Here is a 15,643-nt window from a genome sequence, read left to right on the forward strand (position 1 = left end):
ACACTTCTTTTATGGCACCTTCCGTGATTGGTAATAATTTGTGTTCTTGTCGGATGTGATGACCCAGAAGAGAACGAGACAGCTTTCCAGAAACCATTCAATATAATCAGCTTCAGCTCTTTTAATACAGTCACATCACTGGCGGGTTAGCCTCCTGCCGTTGGAAGGGAATTCGAGGGGCTTTACCGACACTTTTGCAGACCAATAGCGAACATTCTCAGTGACCCAGAACAAACTCTGGGCAACCAGAAATCACTTTTCAGGGACTGCAATAAGAAAAGCTCTACGGTTGAAAGCAGAAAGCCTCTCAATGACCATAGAACCACCTTTGGAGAAGCTGCCTTCGGGCCAGTGTGGGAAGTAGACAGTCTCCTAGGAGGGCCTGAATGAGACAATGACCACCACCCTCCAGATTTAGAGGGGCTCATTAACCCGGTTCCACTAACAGGTCCAGGGCTTTTGTGGCCAGTTGAGGTAATAAAGAGTGAATGACACCTTTCTCCAGCCACCCGTTTGATTAGTTTAAAATGACCTCATGCTAGTTTGTAAAACTCACATGACTCAGACTGACGTCATCAAGCCCTGCTAAGTGATCATTGATCCTCCCTGACAATCAACACCTCCCCAAAAGCATCCACAGAGAAGATTCTTAAAAGCCTTTTGTTCTAACTTTTTTGGGGGAGGGCAGTTTGTACAAACAGGCTTAAGCCTTGAGTTAATTGCCTCTTGACATTTAAGTCTTTCATTTTTAGTGTCTTGCATGCAAATAACTGGTTTGGAATGAGTCACTTCTGCATTTTCCATTTTTTAGTAAAAGTCATTTCTAACAAGAATAATTCTAAATAGAACAAAAAGGATAATTCTAAATAGAATAAAACCCTTAGAATTCAAGAACCAACTTACTCTAGTTAGAGAGTGTTAGTCAGGGTTTCAGTTCATGAATTATTAACAATCACACCTGACTCTTCCCATTTCATGAAAGCACTTTCACATTTATTATCTCACCTGACCTTCCTGTCTCTCTTTCAGGCAAACAGGGAGGTGCCGTGTGTTCCCCTGTCGACAGCAGGGAGGAGCGGGCACTCGGGGCCCATCAGCTGGCAAGTGGTGAAAGAAGGGTGCCCGGGCCTCCCCGGTGGCGCAGCGGTTGAGCGCTGGGTTGAGAAGCTCCCCGCAGCCTCTGCGGTGCCGGTTCGATCCCCGGCTGCTCCCTGGCCACCGGCGGAGGGTCCCACATGGCGCGCAGACCTCTCCTGCCGCCCGCTGCTCCCCTCAGCAGTGTCCTTCGGTCCTTCTGCCTGCTCTGCTCCCCGCTCTGGCTCTGGTGAATTCTCTCACCCTCCCGCGCTTCTGACTGCACCCAGTGCATGTATAAACAAACAAACAAACAAACAAATAAATAAATAAATAAAAATACATGCCTCTTTAAAAAAAAAAAAGAAGAAGGGTGCCCGTCTCATGTCCACTGAAGGAAGCGGCGGGCCCCGAGCAGTCTTGCTAGCTCACAGTACCTTCTGGTTCCCAAAAGTAGGCTGGAGAGCCCAGGAAACAGGACAGAAGAAAAGGATGAGGAGGAAAGGAATAGAAAGAGAGGAAATGGTTTTCTACTACAGTGGCTTTCTGCTAAAGGACAGTAATTCTGCAAACCTAAAGAGAAATATATTTGGTAGCTTTACAAAATGAATGGGCAGGAGTACTTTAAAATGTATAGCCTCCCCTTTCTAAAGAAAACTTCTGGATTTTTTTTTTTTTATTGAGGTAATACTGGTTCGTAACATTGTGTGTGGTTTAGAGGTATAGACTCTCCCTTCAGGTGTTGTTCCACATGTTATCTGTCCCCCAGAGTCCCCCACGATCCACCTGACAAGGGCCTGATGGCCAATATCTACCAGGAACCTGTTCTCTCTCCTCCCCTCCCCTCTGGCACTTCCGTCCTGCGGTCAGATGCCAGGGTTTGTTGTTGGCCTGGCTGGATCTGGTCCGTTGTCTTGTTTCTCTGTGTTCTGCACGTGACGCCACCTGGTGTTTGTCTTTCTCCTTCTGACTTACTTCACTTAGCGCCATCCCCTTCAGCTCCATCCACGCTGCCACCCAGCTATCCTTTACAGCTGAGTGGTATTCCACTGTGTATACGGACCCTGTCTCCCCATCTACTCATCTGTCCGTGGGCAGAGGTCATCTCCATGGCGAAGCTGTTGTCAACAGTGCTGCCCGAACAGGGTGCAGATAGGCCTTGGAATCAGTGTTCCTGTAGCCTTCAGGTAGACTCCTAGGGGTGGAACTGCTGGATCGTATGGCAGATCCTTTTTTAATATTTGAGGAACTTTCCATCTTGTTTTCCACTGGGGCTGGACCCGTCTACACTCCATGGGCCCTTCTCACAGGTGTGAGGTGCGATCTCAGGTGGTTTTGATTTGCGTTGCCCTGATGATAAGTGACGATGAGCATTTTCCTCGTGCATGTGTCGGTTGTCTGCGTGTCTTTGGAGAAATGCCTGTTGAGCTCTTCTGCCTGCCTTTCGATTGGGTTATTTGCTTTCTTTTCGTTGAGTTCTTTGTAGACCTTGGCTATCAGCCCCGTGTCAGTTGTGTGATGCACAAATATTTTCTCCCATTCATTAGGGTGTCTTTTTGTTTTAGGATAAAAACTTCTGAATGTTTAACCCTAGAGAACAGCTAGAATTAAACGGGTGGAGATATTTGAAAAGTTACAAACCGTGAAATCAGAGAGACGAAAGCACCTGGGAAGAGCGTCCGGTCAACAGAGTCAGGCCAACCAGGGAGTGTCCTCGGCTCTCAGGGTTGAATCCGTGGACTTTGTGACCCCTGGAGAGTCCTGCTGCTCCCAGACGGCCCTGGGACCACCTTCTCTGCTGGAGTTAACCTGCTCTCAGGTGTGAGGATAGCCTCTGCCCGTGCTCTAGCTCTGGCCTCTCTCTCCGGCTCCGTCATCGTCCTGTTCATCGCCCTGTGAAAAGATGGACCCTCTGCTTGACTCGCATGTAGATAAAGCGATTTGTACGCTTGACTTGGAGATGTAACAAAATGACAATTTGGTACCTGTGTTGACAATGAAATGTTTCAAAAGAATTTGTACAGAAGGGCCTCCCCTGGTGGCGCAGTGGTTGAGTGCTGGGTTGCGAGGCCTCTGCAGTGCCAGTTCAATCCCTGGCCACCGGTGAGGGTCCCACCGAAAAAAAAAAAGAAAAAAAGAAAAAAAGAAAAAAAAAAAAAGAATTTGTACTGAATATATATATACACACTCTGGCCTATACCCCGGCTCTTGCATGCATAAACCCTAAAAAGACATATATATGTAAATATATAAAGACTTGCATATCCCTATGTCTCTCTCTATATAGAGAGATGTCTTTTTAGGGTTTCCTCCCTCGGTGCCTGAGAGTAACCACTGACTGTTGTGCAAGGAGTCATTATTTTGTGCTCTGCACAATAATAGGCACCGGGACTACAAGCATACTTTTCACAAGTGCACCGTTGGTTTCCAAAGCACGTTCATAATTGCTTCCCCGCTTGAGCTCTCAGACGAGGTGGCAGCCGAGGGGTTCGGAAGAGGCACCCGGGAAAGGGACTGGATAAAGCATCACCTGCTCGCTCCTGACCAAGATACGGCCCTGCTTTGACTCCCGCGGCCTGGGCTTTCACTGGGAAGTTGTTTTGGGTTTTCGTTTATTAGTCATGGAATCTTCACACCTAAGGTGGGGAGGAGAGTGGAGGCTGTTTCAGAGTAAAAGACAAATTGTAACAGAGTTTAAAGTCAATTTGTAGATGATTTGATTATGAAATAATACATAAGAATATAGTAACTATTAAAGATTGGAAGTAGTGTGATATTACATTTAAGTTTATTGTATTTTTAAAACTATACTATTTTATTACTGTTGGTAAGGCTGTACCATCTTTTAATGAGGCAGCATTGTTTCATAACACAGGATATAATTTAAGGGTGTAGGTTCACCCCACCATCTTGGCTCTACATCCGGGAATAAATTGTTGAGTAACAGGGAGGACATATGTTCAACTTTAATCAATACCATGAAATAGTTTTCCAGAATGGCTGGGCCGGTTGACACTCACAGCCACAGGTGTGCCATCTGCCGCTGCTGTACGGTCTCTCAACACTGGATGCTGATCTGGAAGCTTGAGCTGCCGGAGGTGGAGCCCGAGCCACAGGTGACATGTTCTTTCATCAGGACACACACCGCCTGCTCTTCGCTCTTGTGAGCAGCCATCGATGCACAATGCCTCGGTCCTTTCACACACGAGGGGCTGCACAGAGGTCACGTTCCCATGACAGCGTTCATGTTAAGTTGTAAGTTGCAGTAATCTTAGAGGAAGAAGCTACCACACATCTATGAAGGAACCCACTTATAACAATCCTATAGGGGAGTCAGGATACAAGCTTGATTGTGTCATTTTATTTTCTAACTTTTCAAATAATGAGTTGGTGTCCTATCACCTGCAGAAGGTAATCAATACACTTTTCAAATATTGTTACGAGGGCCTCCCTGGTAGCTCAAGGGGTTAAGTCTCAGCACTATCAGCTATTGGCAGCCTCTGCAGCACAAGTTTGATCCCTGGCCAGGGAGATTCCCACATGGAACAGCAGACCTCTCCTGTCTCCCTGCTGCTCCCCTCAGTAGTGCATTTCAGTAGATCTGCCTGTTCTGCTCCCCACTCTGTCTCTGGTGAGTCCTCTCAACCCCCATACCTCTGGCCTGTACCCCAGTTCTTGTAAGCTTAAATAAATAAATCTTCAAAAAAAAAAAAAAAAAAGAAAGAATCTTCAGATGTTATTTGTGATCACCAGGTAGGGAGGTTATTTTAAAAATCATCTAAAACTTAGAAATAGTCTTCTCAAAGCCACGAAGGGATGGGGGCCTACCTGGGTTTATCCAGAAGGCTCTTTGATTCAGTCTTCATTGTTGATTACACTTGCATTTTGCAGGACGAGGCACTTGAAATTTTTCTTCAATTAAAAGCCATCATTTTTTCATGGGTTACATTTTCTAATCACTATTTAAAGCACTTTCCTCCCTCAAATTGTTTTCTTACCTTGTGATTAAGAAAACATGGCACTATTGTAGTGAGGAATTTTATCACTTGAAAGTATTCATATTAACTAATCAAATCTGGCTTTCCTATTTAGCCCCTTGAGAAACTGACCGACATGAGAGTGGTAGCGATGGCTGACAGCCATCAATCAATCAGTTACAAAGCAGTTACGAGAACAAAGCTTGTCAGGCTTTTAAGTTTTCTTCTCTGAAAGAATGACTGATTTGATTGCTAGATACAGTGAAGAAAAGTCATGAAATATTTTGATTTTAGTGGTGTATTTATGTTTCAAATGTTAAATACCACAGGCAGCTGCAAATTAAAGGAAATATATATATATATCAAATACCTCCGGGGATATGTCATTCTTCCAGATGTTACAGCCCCAGGATGGAAGTGGGTAAACAGGCCTGGAGCTCTTGCTTTAAGCCAGGTAGGCTTTTGAAGTAAAACATGAGCACCTAGAGCATCCTTAACCCTCTCGCCCCTGTCCCAGGAGCCGGCTCCCAAGAGGGGCCCTTCCTGACTTGTTTTCACGTGACTCATGCTCACCTGGAGGTCCCACGCCAAGCATCCACTGCTTGCTCACCTTCACCTCACTGGAGTGTAGCACAGGTGTGTGTGGGAACAGAGGAGGGAGGAGGAAATCTGCTGGCTGACCATTTACTCCCCCAAGTCTGTAAAGAGGGCATTTTGAGACCCCCAAATCGAAGGTGAGGAAACTAAAACTGGAGGTTAAGCAACTGGCCCAAGGCTGCACAGCTTGTGGGTGGCAGACCCGGGCTGGTGGCAGAATCATTTAACTGGTCCAGGAGGCTGGAGGGAAACGTGGAAAGATTTCTTGTGTATTGTTCTTTGGGGTTAAAATCAGTTTGTAGAATATCTTATGCTCTTCTCCTTAGGTTCCAGCACCTTCTATCCCCTGCACGAAGTAGCAAAGTCTAATAAAAGGGGTGGTTGTTTTACCAGCCCTGGATCCCATCAACAAAATCCAATTCAGCTTGAGAACGCACCCTGTTTTTCTCTCTTATGAACTGCAGGTAACCCCACGGGTGGCGAGAAGTGGAGGTGACTATGAGAAGGCCACAGGTGTGGGGTGATGGTGATGGTCTGCTGGCCTGTCCACTGACTGGGGGTTCCTATGTAACACCTGATGATGACATGCCCAAGAATTGAGAGAGGGAATAGAAGCACTGTTGGACACTGCTCGGTGTGGTTTCTCTTCTGTAGAGTAAGGAAAAATGTCAGGCTTTTCTGCCCTCCCGCCATCAGGATAGATGATGAATCCCTGCGGTCCTGAACGCATGCCTGATGGCGGCACCTGGAGTGGGGTGTGGGCATAGGGAGATGGGATTCACCTGGGCTGAGATTGGGCTTTTAAGGGCGGCGTCACGGGGACGCCAGCAGAAGCCGAGCAGAAGCTGAGGAGAAGCTGAGCAGAAGCCGAGAGAAGTCCGGAGAGCCCAGATAGTGAGGATTTGCTGGGGGCTGGGAGGACTGACAGCCTCCCGGCCCCCCAGCACCCCTGCCTGCCATATGCCTGGTGAACCCCAATAAAAAACCTGCAAAACCACTGAGGACTCTGACTCCTCCTTTACCCGGTCTGCATGGGATCAGAAAACCTGCCCTGTGTCCTGTCCTGACTCTACATCTTCACTGACGCTTTCAAGCTTCCCAGAGCAGCTGTCTGTCAGCCAGGGGGCCAGGCCACTGCCTGGATGCTTGTTAAGTGCCAGGCACCCACGTCCACCTTTTAAAACATTTGCACCATTTCTATACAGTGGACACGACTTCCCTTTTTATGTGTGCGTGCAGGAAGTTTCTGAGAATGTGAAACTTGTTTAGGGCAACTCAGCTTGTGAGTGACAGTCGGAATGTGACCCCACATCACTCTGTTCAAGGTCCAGCCCTAAATCACCACTCACACCCCCTCCTGTGAAGACAGTAACTCTCCTGGTGACTGACAGACTGTCAATCAAGAGATTGTCACCCAACAGCCTGGCCTGAGGGGGGGTTTTGGAATCTGATCACTGTGTTTGAACCCCGGATCCACCATTTCATTTCATTTCCTTTTTTTTTTAATGGAGGTATAGTCGACATGATAAGTTTCGGGTGCACAACATAAAGATCAAATATTTGTACATGTCATCGCTTGCTTTCTAAACCTGCTTCCCCAACCATACAATGAGTGTAGTAACACCAGTACCAAACTCCCAAAGCTAGTGGGGGGATTAATGAAATTGTCCATGGAGAGCTCAGCGTAGTGATTAGGAAGGATTTTCAAACGTTAGCTATGTTTCTTAACAGACAGCTCCCAATTTAAACACGACTAGGTTCCAAAAGCTCATTTTCTGTGTGGTTGTTTGTGCTCAGGATAGACATATTAACCCATATAAGGAAAACAAGATGTTCTATGTGATCACCTGTAAGTACCACTTCAGTGCAGGGGCCTGGATTTGCATCCCTGAAGCTGCTATTTTGGGTGGGGGTGGGAGGAGCCCAAGCTCCTGTACCCCAGGGTCATCCTCCTTAGGGTGCTCAGTTTAAGACACTGTAGGGTAAGGTAAAAAGTATCAGGCTTTTTGGCCCTCCCGCCATCAGGATGGATGATGGATCCCTGCGGTCCTGAGCGCATGCCTGATGGCGGCACCTGGAGCGGGGTGTGGGCCTAGGGAGATGGGATTCCCCTGGGCTGAGACTGGGCTTTTAAGGGCGGCGTCACGGGGACGCCAGAGAGAAGCAGCAGCAGAAGCCGAGAGAGAAGCAGAGAAGGCCAGAGAGCCCAGATAGAGTGAAGACTTGCTGGGGGCTGGGAGGCCTGCCCGCATCCCTGCCTGCTGTGACCCGGGTAAATCCCATTAAAAGCCTGCAAAAAACCACTGAGGGCTCCAGGACTCTCTCCTCCTTTACCCAGTCTGCCGGATCAGAAAACCTGCTCTGTGCCCTGTTCCTGGCCCCTACAGACCCTCAAACTGCCTTTAGCCCCTGTTCTAGGGGAGGTTTTCTGCGCCAGTGTTATCCTCCCCCTGCGGCAGGAGCTCAATATTCAGTGCCTCTGACAGTGGCCCAAGTCTTAAAAAAATAAGCAACCCTTTCCTCCTTGCTACCCTTGTCCTCTGCGCCCTGCATCAAATATCCGTTCCCTCAGCAGCTGGCCCAAGGAAGCAACCACTAATTTATTATGATAATGTGAATGCCAGGAATCCCTTCACCTTCCCAGAATTGTTTTCATTTTATAGACGTGGAATCTAGAATTTCAGGTGGGGTGCAGGCCAGAAATGTGAGGGGTGAGAGGATTCAGAGACAGAGTGGGGAACAGAATAGGCAGATTGACTGAAACACACTGCTGAGGGGAGCAGCGGGGAGACGGGAGAGGTCTGCTGTGCCGTGTGGGAGTCTCGCCGGCTGGCCGGGATCGAACCCACGCTGCAGAGGCTGCTGACAGCTTCACAGGGCTGCGCTCAAATGCCTGCGCCAGCAGGGGAGGCCCACACATGGTCATTTTGTGACCAATTTTCAGATACATTGTTGCAACCAGAGTTTCAACTCCAGTTAAGGACCGGCCCTGCAGCCTGGCGCTGTCCTCCAGCAGCTACCAGTAGGCCATCCCTTCCCTGGGGCTTCTCCAGAGTTCCCGCACACACAAGTCCTGTCACAATGAACCACAGCGATGTCTGCGGAAGGTATTTTGAAATGGTACAGCCTTGCTTCTCTCCTTCTACTATATTTACATAAGGGTTCCCACTGGGCTGCTTCTAAAACATGTTCTAGAATGAACACCCCCACGAAAGGAGAGGCCCCTGGAAGCGACTCCTCCAAGACCTGGTTCTGGTGAGATTGCACAATGGCAAGCAGCTTTTGGACTTGGCTTCTGGCAGCACGCTCTGTCCAGATTGCTGGCGCCCCATGACATGACTCAGCACTTTCATTTTTATTGGCAGAAAAATGAGATTTTACTGCATTCTACTCAGTCTCGAGAACATACAGTGATGGCCTAATGGGAGTTCATGGGCTCTTCTTACTGGAGTTAGAAAACATCGAGGTGAAGGGATCCAAACATTTTAGGTCTATTTGAAATGATCAGAGTGTGACAGGGCAGGGTGAAGAAGCACCCCAGGACCCCTAAACCCGCCTGCTCTAGATGCCATCCATCGCATCAAGAGAAAACACTCTCATGCATAAGACCGGTCATAGGAAGGAACTTTAATGCAATTAGTGTGCAATAAAGAGAAGGGAAAGGAGAGATAAAATAGTTGCCACATGGAACACCCAATGTTACCCGTCCCCTCGTGGGTAGATGCCCAGCCAGGCGGGGTTGGCCCAAAACGGCCACTGAGGCGCGAAAACCTGCCACACGTCTAAGACACTTTCTGGGGGGACCCGTGGGAAGGGGGCAGACAGGGCCAGGCAAGTCTGGAAGGAAAAGAGCAAAATCCAAATCAGGACAAAGTCTGCCGCTGTCAACTTCCCTGGGGGGCCCTTGTCAGTTTCGAGTGTCTCCTTCCGAGTCCCAGCCCGAGCTCAAGCGCAGCTTCTTCACGTGTCTCTGCTCCCTGCGCCTCCTGCAGGTCTCCTGCCTCTCCTTCCTCGCTTCCTTCCCCCAGGCTCCTGTCTAGCTTCTCCTCCCTACTCAGCTCCACCCTCCCTTGCGTGGGGGCGGGGAACCTGGAACCTCCCCTCCCCCTGGGGATTACCCTGCACCAGAGGACCGACCCCCCGCTGGTCCCTCTGGCTCTCACACATTCTACCTTTGCCGGCCACGTGCTCGTTTTCCAACACTTTAGCATTTTCCCTTTCTCTTAAGATTTACTAAAGCGGATGTCAAAATTAAATTGTAGGATATCCTCATTTGGAAAGTCTGCACCTCAGCTTTCTTCTTTGGTCAGAGAGGCATTCATAGTGTCTACTTTGTGGACGTATCCTGAAGAGTAAATGCGATGCTATCTTGAAACGCTTTGTTGAGTAAGGCAGCGCTGTGACTCAGTTCTCCGTGAGAACCGGGAAGGGGCCTCCCTGGGGGCGCAGGGGTTAAAGACCGCGCTACCAAGCTATCGACAGCCTCTGCAGCACAAGTTCCATCCCTGGCCAAGGAGCTGACCCATATGGTGCAGCAGACCTCTCCTGTCTCACCCGTGGCTCCTCCCAGCAGTGGATTTCAGTAGATCTGCCTGTTCTGCTCCCCACTCTCGGGTGAATCCTCTCACCCCCTGCACCTGTGGCCGACACCCCATTTCTTTAAGGCTTGACCCTCAGGTCAGTGCTCTGGGTGATTCCCGCCCAGCCTGTGACCTGGGGGCTGTTGTCAGCACACGTCGCCAGCTGGCAACAAAAAAGGACCGTTTTCTCCAGCTACTGCCCAGACCTCTGGGAGACCCACTGTGGGCAGTGACTGGCCCTTCCCCCCAAAGAATGCCAGCTACTCTGCAAGGAAGGGGAGCTAATTTGGGGGAATCCTTTCTCTAGGTGCAATCTCATTGCAACAGAGAACACACAGATCGCCCTGCCTGCAGCTCTGAGTCAAATTTCACCGCAGCTGGGGGGGCAGTTTTTAAGTCTTTTTTTTTTTTTTTTTTTTTTTAATAGAGGCATGCTTTTTATTTATTTGTTTGCTGGTTTGTTTTTGTTTGTTTTGTTTATACATGCACTGGGTACAGTCAGAAGCGCAGGAGGGTGAGAGAATTCACCAGAGCCAGAGCGGGGAGCAGAGCAGGCAGAAGGACCGAAGTACACTGCTGAGGGGAGCAGCGGGCGGCAGGAGAGGTCTGCGCGCCATGCGGGACCCTCCTCCGGTGTCCGGGGAGCAGCTGGGGATCGAACCGGCGCCACAGAGGCCGCGCGCAGCTTCGCAACCCAGCGCTCAACCGCTGCGCCACCGGGGAGGCCCCAGTTTTTAAGTCTTTTTAAAAATTTTTCCCCCTTCTTAGCCCAGCATGAGTTAAATGCGGGAATTAAGAACACTTTGTCCAAGGCCTCGGGGACCAAATCCCATTAGATTGACAATGTCCAAGTCCTGATTTTTTTTTGCTTTTAAAATCATCTTTCTGGGCCTCCCCTGGTGGCGCAGCGGTTGAGCGCTGGGTTGCGAAGCTGCCCGCAGCCTCTGCAGCGCCGGTTCTATCCCCGGCCACCGGTGAGGGTCCCCCCCCCAAAAAAAAAAATCATCTTTCTATGCATCATAAATATACATCATCACCAACATCAAGTGTGCTTACTAACAGTTGATTTGGGAGTGATGCCACTCGGGATGACAGAAAACAGTTAGGAAGGTCCCAGTTTCCACGCTTCTGTCTGTTGGGCGGGGTTGCCTTGGGAGGCCATTATTGAGAAGAAAATGATGAAAAAGAGATTCCTCTCCCTGCTAAAGAGCCCAAGACACTCCACTCAGCACGAAAGTGGAGTTTTGCAGAGTATGTTGGAAGGAAGAAGGCCCCTTAGCAGTATCACCGCACGGATGTACACGGTGTGCTTCTTCCGGACCGTGGCTTATGTCTCTGTCCTGTCCAAAGCTGTCAAAAGTGATGCTGTCAGGCTCTGAGTGATGGGAGTTATGACTAAAGAGTATGTTGAGAGTACGTGGGGACAACGGTAGAAATACTGATGGAAGTTACATAGAGCATTGTAAATTTTTTAAATAACACAAAAAGCAAATGTCCTGTGTAATCAAGCCCAGTGGCTTCCATCCATTCACTAACCACTTGCTGAGCACCCTTGCCCGGGCAGTGTCCCTGGCCTGGAGGAAGGGAAGCCTGCGGGTTAGGGGCAGGGGTGCCTGGAGTCCTGCCACTGCCAAGCTGCCCCACCAGGGCCCATGTGGAGGGAGGCACCAGGTTCTGTGGGAGCACAGGCGAGAAACAATCCTTTTCTGAAGCTGAGGGAAGCTTCAAGGAGGTGGCTGACTTGCGCTGGGTCAAGCAGGACAAATTCGAAGCAGACGTTGAGTGAGAAGGCAGGCGTAGGTGAGGCTCTCTGATGGAAGCAGAAAATGGCTGGGGAGCCGGACACCACTGTTGTCATTTCCTTCTAGCTGATCCAATCTGATTCCAGCCAGGCACTGGCGGTCACATGCTTTGAGGGCACGAGGCCCCCTCGCAGCCCGAAGACGCCTTTACAGCCTAAACCAGTCCTGACATGTCAGATCCCCTTGCCAGTGACTGCTTTGGCCTAGGCTGGTGTGTAATTGTGCTCTGTCCCCTACAAAGACATGTCACACGTCAGGGTCTGAACTCTGGGTGCCTGTGAAGATGGTCTTGTTTGGGAACAGGGTCTTCACAAGTGATCAAGTCAAGATGAGGCACTAAGGGTGGGGTCTGCATCTGATAGGGCTGGAGGAGGCCAGGCACGGATAATTCCAGGAAATGCTTTCACACACACAGAAGACACCGGGACCCGGAGGTCAGGGCTGGAGTGATTCATCTGTAAGCTAAGGAGCACTGATGATTCTGGCAATACCAAAAAGTGAGACAAAGGCCTAGGAGTCCCCACTAGCATTGTCAGAGGCACCTTGCCCCACCTTGCTCTTGGCTCTCTCCAGAAATGCGGGCGGAGACATGACTTGTTCTAAGTCCTCATGTCTGTAGTACTTTGTTCCAGCAGGTCCAGGAAACAAATAGCCGCTTAATGAAATCGGGGGAAGTAGTCATTTGCTCTGAGGACTTTTGGGGAAGTGTTTCCTCCTTCTCTCTCCTTGGAAAGGAATCTGGACGGGCACAGCCCCCTGTCTTTGTCCACTCCAGTTCTGTGCTTGGAGCGGGAGACGTCATCTTACAATTGCGGGAGACGTCTTCTTACAATTGCAGGGGATGAGCCTGATGACAAAGAGCAGGCAAGACACCCAGGGCCTGGGTACAGCATGCTGGGCCCACAATGATGCCCTCCAGTGGTTAAATGATCCCGGAACTTCTGGATTTTCTAGCATATAAAATACTAAAACCAGCTCATTCTCTGTGCTACCTTAGTTAGGTTTTCTGTGACCTGCATATCTTTTTTTTTTTTTTTTAATAGAGGCATGTTATTTATTTATTTATTTATTTTTTGTTTATACATGCACTGGGTACAGTCAGAAGTGTGGGAGGGTGAGAGAATTCACCAGAGCCAGAGCGGGGAGCAGAGCATAACCTGCATATCTTAATCAACACATCCAGGTTCAGTGATGTCTAGAAAGAAAAACTAAAGTCAGGAAATCCTTTATTTTCTACCAGCTATTGACTTGGCCTTCATTCCCAGTAAGTCCTATAGAGAAGGAATGCTCCTGGAAAAGATAAGCCCTTCTTACTGGCCAGCTCAAGTTCCTATAAGAGCTAGAAGAGGACATGGCCATCAGTGAATCTTGAGGTCCCATCCTGGAAACTCTCCCACCCTGCAACCTCTACGGTCTAGCGAAACAGCCCCTGGGGTTCAGCTTAGATGGTGGGCTTTGCAGGGTCTGACTCCCCGCAAAGTGTCGGTTGTGTCGGCTGTCTGGTAGTGGCTTTGACCAGGGCACCCTGGACTGGCCTCTGTCAGTGTTCACCACTCTATACTGTGATGACCTATTGATTCTCTCACTAGGCTCTAAAGCCTTGGAGGCACAGACTGAGCTCCCACTCACAGCCTCATGAAATTCCTGCCTTGTGTTTGGCACCTGGTAACCATTCAGGGGATGAAAGGAAAAAATATGGCAGTGGGGGCAGTTTGCGAGCTGCGGTTTATGTATTTCCTTCCTTCCTTCCATTTATTTATGCATACAAGAGCTGGGGTACAGGCCAGCGGTGGGGGAAGCCAGGGAGGCCCACAGGTGTAACTTTCTGACTAAAGTCCCCAACGGGGGAGTGGAGCAGGACCCTTACAAAACACACAACACAGCCACCGGCGGTCTCGGTCCTGGGCCTTGAGGCTCCAGACTGGGCCTCCACCTCTCACCTGGGAACTCACCTTTCACCTGCTCCTACTGCTATCTTCAGGTGCCTTGAACACTTTCTAGGCTGGGCCTCTTTGACTCTATAAAGACAAAATGACAACGGGTTACGTGGAGGGACAAACTGAGACGGCTTCTAGGGACAAAAATCCCAACAGGCCTGAAACCCCAGTTACGCCGCAGGGAGGCCCCGTCTCCGGCCCCCGGCTCCGGAGCGCCGCTGCAGGCCCAAGCCGAGGCTTCCGACTGGCGGGGGCGGCCGCGTGTGGAGCCCCGGAGCCCCGGGCGCCTCCCCACAGCAGGCCCGGGTGTTATAGGGCAGCCCCGATACAAAACCGGGTGCCTAACACGGGGAGCCTCGGGGCGAGCGTCCTGACCTCGCCGCCCGGGGCGTCCCCTCAGCTCGCGGCGGACCCCGTCCGTCCGTCCGTCCACCGCCGGGGCGGGCGGGCGTCCGTGGGGCAGGATTTTGCTCTGAGGACGACACCGCGCGGCCGCCGCTCGGGCTGACACGGAGTCGCTCACGAGCGGACGCTGAGCGGCCGGGCCGGGTGACCCCCGCGCGCCTCGCGGCGACCCGCGACGCAGGCCCGGACGCCCCGCCCGCGCCCGGGGGTGGGGGCGGCCGCGGGGCGGGGGCGACGAGGCACGTCAGGGGCCGCGTTCCCGTGAAGGTGACGCGCGAGCGGAGCCTGAGGCCGAGGAGCCCGTCACGGAAAACGGGTCACGCGCTCCCGAGCCGGTGAAACGCCCGTCCCCGCGCGGCCGGGTCGGAGGCCGGGCAGGGAGGCCGGCGCCAGCACTAAAGATGGCGCGGGGGCGGGGCGGGCGCGCGCCGTGATTGGCCGGCCGCGGTGGCGTCACGGGGCGGCGCCGCGCATCCGGGCCCTGGGGCGGCGCTGCGGAGGCCGGAGCAGGCGGCGCGGCGCGCGGACGGCGGCGGGGCCTCGGGGCCGCCGGGGGCCCGATCGGCGCGGCCGAGCATGGCGGGCTCCCTGCCTCCCTGCGTGGTGGACTGCGGCACCGGGTAAGAGCCGCGCGCCCGCCCCGCTCCCGCCAGGCCCGCGGCCCGCCCGCGCCGCCCCTCTCACCTGCAGGGCGAGGCGCGCCCCGCTGTCCGCCGGCCGCCCCCGGCCCCCCGGCCCCCCCCCACCCCGGGCCCCCCGGTGTCCCCCCCCAGCCCCGGCCCGCGAGGACCCGGCGCCGGCCGCCCGCCCGACGGGGCTGGGGCGAGGGCTCCCCGCCCCGCCGCTCCTCTCGGCGCCGGGGGCCCCGGCCCGCGCGGGACCTCGCCCCCGGCGCGCTGCGGGCTGCGGGTCCTGCCGGCCGCCCCCTGCCCCCCGAGGGGCCGCACCGGCCAGCGCTCCGACAGGCCCGGCCCCTCCGCGCGGGCCGCCCTCGACCCCGCCGTGGGGAGCCGGACCCCATCTTCCAGCGTGACTCCGTGGGCGCAGCCCCTCGCCCCCGGCCGGGGGTGCACGCGCGCCTCGCGCGGCCCAGCTCTTGCTTTCGTTCGCGTGGACTTGCCCTTCGCTTAAAACAGGTTAAAAAGATGCCGTTCTGAAAAACAGAAAGTCTAAATTTGGGAAAGCCTGTGGAGAGGCATTCTCTCCCCCTCCCCCTCTGAGCCTGTGGCATATGATCGCCTCTTGATGGCAAGTGGGCGGGACGGACCTCG

At 52.2% G+C, this 15,643-nt stretch overlaps 1 protein-coding gene and 1 long non-coding RNA gene across 6 annotated transcripts in view; one reads left to right on the forward strand and one right to left on the reverse strand.

The window, feature by feature from the left end:
* Positions 1-1,684: 1,684 nt before the first annotated feature.
* On the reverse strand, positions 1,685-14,416 carry LOC119249137 (uncharacterized). 2 transcript variants are annotated; one of them, XR_008550910.1, is made up of 6 exons: positions 14,343-14,416; positions 13,983-14,048; positions 4,095-4,286; positions 3,605-3,710; positions 3,060-3,167; positions 1,685-2,967 (listed from the first exon to the last, which is right to left on the reverse strand). It is a non-coding gene; the product is annotated as an uncharacterized LOC119249137 (long non-coding RNA). The 2 variants fall into 2 exon arrangements; XR_008550909.1 differs by lacking the exon at positions 14,343-14,416 and having other exon boundaries at positions 1,686-2,967; positions 13,983-14,207.
* Positions 14,417-14,838: 422 nt separating this feature from the next.
* Positions 14,839-15,643, forward strand: part of ACTR3B (actin related protein 3B) — a 47,690-nt gene continuing 46,885 nt past the window's right edge. For 2 of the 4 annotated variants that reach the window (XM_037516279.2, XM_037516288.2), the window contains exon 1: positions 14,912-14,992. In XM_037516279.2, the coding sequence (XP_037372176.1) occupies positions 14,949-14,992 (44 nt within the window). In that variant the 5' untranslated portion in view covers positions 14,912-14,948. Of the gene's footprint in view, positions 14,993-15,643 lie in introns of all 4 variants that reach the window. The other 2 variants (XM_037516262.2, XM_037516270.2) reach the window with 2 other exon arrangements.

The sequence above is a fragment of the Talpa occidentalis genome, unplaced genomic scaffold (genome assembly GCF_014898055.3).
Source record: "Talpa occidentalis isolate TD23 unplaced genomic scaffold, MPIMG_talOcc4v2.1, whole genome shotgun sequence".
NCBI lineage: Eukaryota > Metazoa > Chordata > Mammalia > Eulipotyphla > Talpidae > Talpa > Talpa occidentalis.